The sequence below is a fragment of the Crocuta crocuta genome, unplaced genomic scaffold, assembly GCF_008692635.1.
Source record: "Crocuta crocuta isolate KB4526 unplaced genomic scaffold, BGI_CrCroc_1.0 scaffold92, whole genome shotgun sequence".
NCBI lineage: Eukaryota > Metazoa > Chordata > Mammalia > Carnivora > Hyaenidae > Crocuta > Crocuta crocuta.
Genome location: NW_027528804.1, coordinates 261,738 through 270,972, shown reverse-complemented (window position 1 = coordinate 270,972; position 9,235 = coordinate 261,738). Strand labels below are relative to the sequence as shown.

The window sequence follows — 9,235 nt, the reverse complement described above, 5'->3', positions numbered from 1 at the left end:
GTGATGGTGACTTAAAAAAAAAAAAAAAAAGGAAAATATCAACCTATATGTCATCACAATAAGACACACAAATTTGTCCATCATTTATCTCTCTAAAAATCTTTACTTTCACTAAGGGGACTGATGATAGAGAACCTTCCTAAGGGAAGTCATAACCCTTGGTTTGGGGATTGGCTATTCATGAAACTGAAATTTAGGAAGAGATTGTCTTCATCAATTTAAATTTGGTGAGGTAGGATTTTTAAATTTTTTTAATTTAATTTTTAATTAATAATTTATTTTTAATTTACATCCAAGTTAGTTAGCAAATGGTGCACCAATGATTTCAAGAATAGATTCCTTAATGCCCCTTACCCATTTAGCCCATCCCCCCTCCCACAACCCCCCCAGCAACCTTTTGCGTGTTCTCCATAATCAAGAGTCTCTTACGTTTTGTCCCCCTCCCTGTTTTTATATTATTTTTTGCTTCCCTTCCCTTATGTTCATCTGTTTTGTATCTTAAAGTCCTCATATGAGGGAAGTCATACGACATTTGTCTTTAGCGGGGATGGATTTTAATCATAGAAGGGAGTCATGTTTTTCTTTCATGTTTTTAAACTTCTACTTCCTCAGAAATTCAGTGTAGGGAAAATGAGAAGAAATAAAATAACTTCAAACTGGCTTCATGAAATGGGCATGGGAAACGGACATGCTTTAATAAAAGGAGAAGCTGCTACAGACAGAACTAATACATCCCGGCAAGAGAACAAAGCCATTGCCCTAAACAAGAGAATGATGTGCCCTGGGAAGCTGGCTTAGCAGTTCAAGAGAGCGGTTTCTGGGACACGCATCTCATCCTTGCAGAAGAGCTCTGCTCAAGGCACCTGGCTGGAGCATGAAGCTCTTGATCTCGGGGTCGTGAGTTGGAGCCCCACGTTGGGGGTAAAGATTACTTAAAAAGAAAAAAGACTCCCCTCATGTCAGGAATCAAGAACACACATTTCCAATCATTTATTGATGTTTCAGGTACTCATAAGGAAAATTTCAGAGATTTCAAAGGCAGATGTTCCTTGCATCTAGAGAGCTGATTTTTAAAGGGCAAATGCATTATGTGTCTCACCATCTGGTCTTTGAAGTATTTCAGCTCATTCCTGTGCAATGTGAACCATCTTGTTTTCCAGGTCTGAGAAAAAAAAAAATCATTAAAACATGCAGGTTTTGAATAGAGGAGTACTATATTTGAACTGGATAATTTCCTTTAATGTGAACAGTATCTAAAAGATTAGATCCAATAAAATATTGTTGTGGCAGGTCATTTCTGAAGAAAGGGTTCAAAATGTCTACAAAAACGAAAGTGATTTCATGTATCAAGTTCATAATGAAGATAGAGATATTGACATACTTAAGCAAATAAGAAGAAATAGTCTATCATAAATATCCAAGGTGATTTGTAACAAACCCTTAAATGTCTGTCTTACTGACTCTATAGTAAGAATATATGTCATTTTGTGAGCACCTACAATGGGCTACATACTATACGTGGAGGTTCGTATATATTATAGCCAATCCTTACATGATGCCAAGATTCCTGTTTAACAAACTGAAGTTTAGGAACCTCAAACCACATAATTCTCTAAGACTTGCCTAAGAATTCCATGGCATTGGTAGCAGGAAATACTATTCCTCACCTCCTCAATCCTCCATACTGACAGAGCCCTCATCTTGGGTGGCAATGTGTCCAGTTAAAAGAAGTAACAGAGAACTTAAAAATAGATATGCTATGAATATAAATGCCCCCTATCCTTAAGGAGCATCCAGTCTGGTAGAGACGCAAATAAACAAATATTTACGTCGAATTCAAGAAGGCCAGTACCCATGAGAAAGGGTAAGTGCCCCAACTCCTGCAATAGGGAAGAGCAGATCTATTCCATGAAGGCCTTCTTGGTACAATTACATAAATGGAGGGACAGTTGGATACCCCAGACTCGTAAAGTTCTAAACTGTGTTTTCTTCGGGATATTATAACATAGTTACATCAATGCCAGTGAAGTTTTGGGCCTACTTTTGGGTAAACATTTTATACAATTTTGACTTCTTTGTTAAAAAAAATTAAAAAGAAGAATGTTCTAGAGTTAACTTGCTACTTTCATCCTCCATCCTTGATTGTCCCATTAAAAGGACCGTAGGTTTTGAGGGGAGGGGGAGGGTATTAACTGCAGGCTACTCTTACACATTTGACTTTGCCAAAGAAAAGTCAAGTGTTTTTCCAGAATTTTGACCAATATTAGTCATAAAGATCAACTCCTGAAACAGAAAAAATTTACAACTGGGTCAAAATGAGTAGGCAAGCATGTTTTAAAAAAAATGTCAAAGTGAGAATTGAGCCTACATGGCATGCTCTCTTTCTCTGTGGCTCGCACTAGCAGAAGCACATTTCCTTACCTTGACCAGGCCCCCCTGTTTGGTGAGGTAACCCTCTTTGGTGCCCAGCTGAAAAAGAGAGAAGCACAAAGTAAAGCTCAGAACTATTGCAAGGTGATTTTTGTCTATTTCTGTCCTATTTTAAAATGAAACACAAGTTTGCCATTGATCTTTGAGTAATCACCTTCTGTTCTTCACCTAAGCACTTGAAAATCCTCCCTGTGTGGGGAGAGACTGTTTTCAGACTTGATTTTCTGGGGGAATCCTATAGCAACAGACAACAATTGAGAGACTCTTCTAACTTGAGTTAGCAAGTTGCAAAGAGTAAGCCACATCACATCACTTGTAAAAGTCAGTGTTGGGTAAAGTGTGTCATGTGAAACCGTTGCTTTGTTGCACGGGTATTAGGCACCAAGACATGCACCCATATGTTGATGTTGGTTCAATAAATTTGGAAAATGCAGGACTGAGTAGGGAGATTTCTTTGCTTCCCAGAGTCTGTATTATGCCAATATGTCTTGTGAATTTTAAGAGGGCACATTAGAAATAGCATTTCCCCTATTTATTTTATCACATGATCATCCATCATCTCAGTATCTCTTTTTCACAGACCATCCCCCCAGACCTCTGTTCCATGGAAAAGACTTTCAGGAAGCAGATTTATTTGTACTTGAAGTGACAACGAGTCATTTCTTAATTCATGTAGCATTAATTCAAGGGTAACAGTATCACATACATAGCTAGCACCTATAAAAATGTAAGGCACGGTGGGGAACCATGCAAATAGAAATATGCCTAAAACAAGGACCATAAAGTGAAGACTTTATAACTCCATACATTCCTGAAGAAACTGAATTTTTTTTAATGTTTTTGGGGTTTCTTTGTTTTTTCTGAAAGAGAGAGAGACAGCGTGAGCAGGGGAGAGTCAGAGAGAGAGGGAGACACAGAATCTGAAACAGGCTCCAGGCTCTGACTTAGCCGTCAGCACAGAGCCCGATGTGGGGCTCGAACCCACATCGTGGGATCGTGACCTGAGCTGAAGTCGGACGCTTAACCAACTGAGCCACCCAAGCACCCCTGAAACTGAATTGTTTACAGGATATTTTGTCACAATTTATCTTATATTAGTAAGATAACAGAATAAAGAGAGGAAAATGTGTAAGCAAAGGAAACAGAAATTTTAGAAGGAAGGAGTCATTAAAAAAAGGATGAATCCCACAACAGGGAAGCTAAGGAAGCTGACATTTTATTATTACGTTTTTAAAATTTATTTATTTATTTTGAGAGAGAGAGAGAAAGCAGAAGAGGGGCAGAGAGAGAGAGAGTGAGAGAGGGAATCCCAAGCAGGCTCCGTGCTGCCAGTGTGGAGCCTGATGTGGCACTCAAACCTGCAAATTGTGAGATCATGACCTGAGCTGAAATCAAGATTCAGATGCTTAACCAACTGAGCCACTCAAATGTCCCAGGAAGCTAACATTTTATTTTATTTTATTTTATTAAAAAAATTTTTAATGTGTATTTATTTTTGAGAGAGACAGACAGACAGAGTGTGAGTGGGTGAGGGGCAGAGAGAGAGGGAGACTCAGAATCCGAAGCAGGCTCCAGGCTCCGAGCTGTCAGCACAGAGATCAATGCCAGGCTCGAACCTACAACTGCAAGATCATGACCCAAGCCAAAGTCGGATGCTTAACCAATTGAGCCACCCAAGTGTCCCAGGAAGCTAACATTTTAGATAGGACTTATTCTATGTCGGGCTCTTGAAATATATTATCTCCCTTAACCTTCACCAACAGAACCAACTTGTATTTCACATTTCCCAGAGCCCAAACAGGACTGCGGGTCCCCATCCGCCCCTCCTGCCAACCTGGCCGTGAGAACAGCGCAGGAGGCCTCCTCTGTGACTCTGCCACATACCACATTCAACCCACCGTAAGTCTCGTCTCTTCTATCTTCCGAACACAGCCTGACGTTCACCACTTCTTACTCCCACTGCCAGTTTTCCCTGCCCCTGTCTCACTGGACTTCGCCAACAGCCCCTCACCGTGCGCCTCACTCCAACTTTGCCAAACGTTCCACCATGCACTTAGTGGTGAGAACGAGCTTCCTAAAAATATTAAAACCTCATGTATGTCGCTCAAAACTCATATAATTTCTCCTCGACACTTGGAACAAAAAATAAATGCTTTACCTTATCCATAAGGCCTTTCATATTGTTAAGACAGCTGACATTTTGGACAGGATGATTCTCCCCTACGTGTGGGGGCATAGGTAGCCTCCATGGCCCTTGCCTTTTCCACGAAACAAGTTTTCGGGGGTTCTCATGCTTCTGTATGTCTTCTGAGGAAGACACCAGCCCTTTGTCCCAGACCTATTCTCAAAATACGCTTGCAGAACAAACAACCCTAGCGCAAGTGGGGGAGGAGAGAGGAGGGAGGAGAGTAGAGAGGGGAAGAGGGAGGAGAGAGAGAATCCCAAGCAGCCTCTGCACTGTCGGCATGGAGCCTGATGAGGCTCGAACTCAGAAACTGTGAGATCATGAGCTGAAGTTCGACGCTTACCCAGCTGAGCCCCCCAGGCGCTCCTGAGCAAACGACCTTAGAAGATAGAAATAGTGTTTCCCTCTAGAGGAAAACGGGGACAAACAGAAGTCCCCCTGAGGCTGCAGAGCTTTGTTAGTTTGCAAGCAGGGTGAGGTCTCAGGCCCTTCTCAGTTCTTGACACCCATCAATGCCAGAAGGGCCCCAAAGCACCACGAATTTCCACTCAGCTGGGCGGCAGGCCCTTGGAGAACTCCACTGTTGTAGGCGATCAACCCCTCCTTCCCTCAAGCATCTCATGTTCCACCCCTTTCCCTCTCGCTCTCTTCATGCCAATCATTATGATCTTCTTGCGAGTCTGCAAAACACCTTAGTTTAGTTCTCACCTCAGAGTTTCTGTACTCTTCTCTCTGCCTGGGATGCTAGAAAGCGATGACAGTTTTCTGTCTGCATTAATGCACAATAGACTTCATGGGTTTGTCATTCTGCAGTGGGAGGTGCAGTCACGCCCCACCAATCCGTCACCACTGTTTTAAAAACCCCATTGTACAGAACCTCCTGTGTCCAGTCATCCTGAGATACCTGGGCAGGAGAATCCATCCCATACTCGGAGTGAGCAAAGAAGGTGAGACATAAGACTGGCAGAATTTGGTTTAAAGAGGTCCCTTTCTATCTAAGGTCTATATCTATATAAGCTACATCCATGCTCACGCCAGCTCTACAGATTAGGTCTTGCAATTTACTGTTGATAAAGAAGACAAATACTAGAATATGGCGCCACTGACTTTGGGCAGGGGTCTCGGGGTGGGGCTATAGGTGAGGAGAATGTGAAGTCACCTTGACGGGACAAATGATGAAAGAGATGTGAGGCGATTAGTGGCGCAGTACGGATGGATAAGGAGGAAAGTCAGGGAGGGGTGGGTTGGCCGGAAAATGATTAGGAGGTAAGACTTGATTTGGCCTTTGGTCCCTTCTGACTTGAGACTCTTCACTGTCTTGCTTGTTCTGAGGTTTGGTACTCCCTCTTCCAGCTCTAACAAAGCTAAAATACCCCTTTCAGCCAATTCCCACAATGCTTACTTTCGAGTAGATATAGGGCAGAGTGACAAAAATGTAACACACGCCCGTGAACCAGGCTAGGCTACAGAGCTCCGATGACAAGGTATGATTCTTGTCCTGAGAAGTGTCAGCCTGCCGGGGACAGCAGACACATGCATAGATGGTTATTATTAGCCTCTGGTGTGACGATGGCAGGGTCAAAGTGAGCCGTGTGTGCTCTGCATGCACAAGAGGGTCATTTTCAAGAAAGCTAGGAGGGGCCCAGGGAGGCTTCCTGAGAGACACTGATCTGTGATGAGCCCTGAAGGGTGAGGGGACAGCAGCAGTGTTGACAGCGTGTCGGAGGCAGGGAGGGGAGAAGGTGCAGAGCCAGAGGGATGCGCGTGGCTGTGAGCCTGAGAGGAGCACAGGTGAGGCCAGAGAGAGGAGCAGGGCCAGGTGCGCAGGGAAGACAGCGGCCACACCCAAGGTTAAGCAGGGAGGTCAGGTGATCGATCCGCCTTTTAAGAAAGATCTCTGGGGTGGCAGAGTAGATAAAGTTCTGCAGAGACAGAGAGGCCACACATTTGTCATTTGTAGCCAAAAACCTTCAAGGGATGACTGTTTTCAACTGTCATGGTTCCTGTCTAGAGTTGGTTCTGTGTGGTTCATTTGTTGTCTTCTTTATTATCTGCACAAATCCTGACGCTTTATACAGGGCTTATTTGGCAAACCAGGAAGAGAGGAAGAACGGGAGAGCCCGAGCACAGGGCAGGGGAGCACTGCTTGGTGGGGTCCTTGCAGGCTCATGGCTCAGAAGCAGAGGCGACAGAAGTGGACTTGAGGTGCAGTGAGTGCTGCTGTTGCACTGAAATTGAACAAAGGCCCACGTTGCAAAGAAGTGCAAATGTTTTCTGTCTGTCCGTCCGTCTGTACCCTTCATCCAGGGGAGGAAAAAAAGAATAGGAAAAGAATAACATCCCCGAGTTTTATAGTCAAAGTGGGGAATATTGTTCCTTTGCAGACATTTGAGATGTAAAAAAATTTTTTTCATCCTTTTTTTTTACTTTTTTTTTTTTTTTTGAGAGAGAGAGAGAGAAAGGAGGTACAGAGAGAGACAGGGACAGAGGATCCAAAGCAGGCTCTGTGCTGACAGCAGACAGCCCAATGCAGGACTTGAACTCATGAATCACAGATCATGACCTGAACTATAGTCAGACATGTAACTGACTAAGCTACCTAGGTGCCCCTTTCAAATTTTCTTAATATAAGAAACTTGTGGCAGAATAATAGTTTAGCCAACTATGTGAACCTCAAAATCTCTCACCCATTCTACCAAGAACTTGTTTAGCTAAGGGAGGAATTTAAGTGCCATTTTCTTCTTTTTTTATTTCTAATGTTTATTTTTTTCTTTTTGAGAGAGAGACAGAGGGCATAAGGGGAGAGGGGCAGAGAGAGAGAGACAGACAGACAGACAGACAGAATCTGAAGCAGGCTCCAGGCTCTGGGCTGTCAGCACAGAGCCTGACATGGGGCCCAAATCCATGAACTGTGAGATCATGACCTGAGCAGAAGTTGGACACTTAACTGACTGAACCACCCAGGCGTCCCTAAGTGCCATTTTCAAAGTACTTAAAATCCTATTACTATGGCATTCTATTTTTTGATGATTAGCCAGTTGGACCAGATGAACTGAGTTATGGACTTCAACCCTTATGTTCCTTTCCAGGTTTTACATCACAGGTTAGAATTTTTATTTGAACAAACATCCCTTTAAAACTACCTAACTCAGTGTACCTGGTTGGCACAGTCAGTTAAGTCTTCAACTTCGGCTCAGGTCATGATCTCACGGTACATGAGTTCGAGCCCCACATCAGTCTCTGTGCTTACAGTGTGGAGCCTGGTTGGGATTCTCTCCCCTTCTCTCTCTTCTGTGCACACACACAAAAATAAACATTTAAAAAATATATAAAACTATCTAACTCTTACTGCACATGACCACGTTTAGACAGTGAAAGTGCTGCAGTCCCATGGAGGGCCACTTACAGAAGGTGCAGTGGGCACAAGGTCATTTTCCGTTCTTCCTGTCTGCATTGCTGTGTGAACCCGGACGGATTCGTAAATGGAAGGTTCCTCCACTTTCCTTGGATAAGGATGTTTCAGAACAATCAGAGTGCCTGGATGAAGATAAAAGAACATAATCAAAGAGGAGCCCCAGAAAGAAGGTCCAAATGTTAATGACCAGATAACTCTGGCTGGATGTCAGTCTCGTGTTTTTTTACCTATTCACTCACTCGTTTCTAGACATGTATCGAGTACCAAGTTTGTGCCAGGCACTTAAGCTGGACGCTGCAGTCATAACGGATGATGCAAGGGTTTCCATACTCCTAGTGCTCAGATGGATCCAGCATGGGATGTCACTTAACAGGCAGTTGTAGGCACAAACAGGGTGACAAAGCCAGTGTCAGAGGGGTGGACAAAGCATGCTGGTGGTCCCCGGACCCCGGAAGATCCCTCCTAGGGAACACTTCATAAAAGCTTTCGTAGAGGGGACGATGTGGACCCAGCCCTTAAGCTGTCCCTGGAGGTTTACCGGGCAGGCTTTAATAAAGCCATNGGGGATGAGCACTGGGTGTTATGTGGAAACTAATTTGACAATAAACTATTTGTAAAAAAAAAAGAAAGAAATTATATCACCTCAAAAAAAATAAATAAATAAAATAAAAATAAAGCCATGAGGGCAAAACCCAGTAAATGCACCGGGGCATGGGAGGATTTAGTCCATAGACCTTATGTCTCGCTAGTTTCAGAACAAACTTGGTAACAAATCAGTGGATCTCAAAAAAGTGGGACTCATAGCATTTTGCCCACTGTCTCCTGCCACCCACTTAACAAAATAAGCTATGTGAAGCTTTTGCCTTTTCCTCAAGTGAACTTGACCTGAACTGGCTTATGTGTGATTGCCTTCACTTCCATCTGGAGGAGGGGATTGGGCAGCAAAAGGGCTTCAACAGGGGCCAGTCTTTGGGGCCTTGGGCATGGCACGCTGGAGCTGAGAGCCCTTCTGACACCACGTTTCTGACCTTCCCCCCTCTACACCCTTCCCTTCCCCAATCAACCAGCCCAGCAGGAATGAGATATTTTACAAAAAGAGTAAGTCAAGGGTTTTTTTCCCCAAAAGGCTTCTTGCTTTTTATCTCACTGGGTCTTGTAAAGGCAAGACAGAGATTATACTAAACATGGTGTGTGTGGGGGGGGGG

The 9,235-nt window shown here is 43.6% G+C and overlaps 1 protein-coding gene across 1 annotated transcript in view; it reads right to left on the bottom strand.

Annotated features, from left to right (window-relative positions):
- DAPP1 (dual adaptor of phosphotyrosine and 3-phosphoinositides 1) overlaps positions 1 to 9,235 on the bottom strand; it is a 50,632-nt gene that overhangs the window by 4,878 nt on the left and 36,519 nt on the right. Inside the window, exons 4-6 of the mRNA XM_077755727.1 lie at positions 8,022 to 8,152; positions 2,422 to 2,469; positions 1,100 to 1,162 (exon numbers count right to left, since the gene is read on the bottom strand). Coding sequence (XP_077611853.1) covers positions 1,100 to 1,162; positions 2,422 to 2,469; positions 8,022 to 8,152 — 242 coding nt within the window. The remainder of the gene's footprint in view (positions 1 to 1,099; positions 1,163 to 2,421; positions 2,470 to 8,021; positions 8,153 to 9,235) is intronic.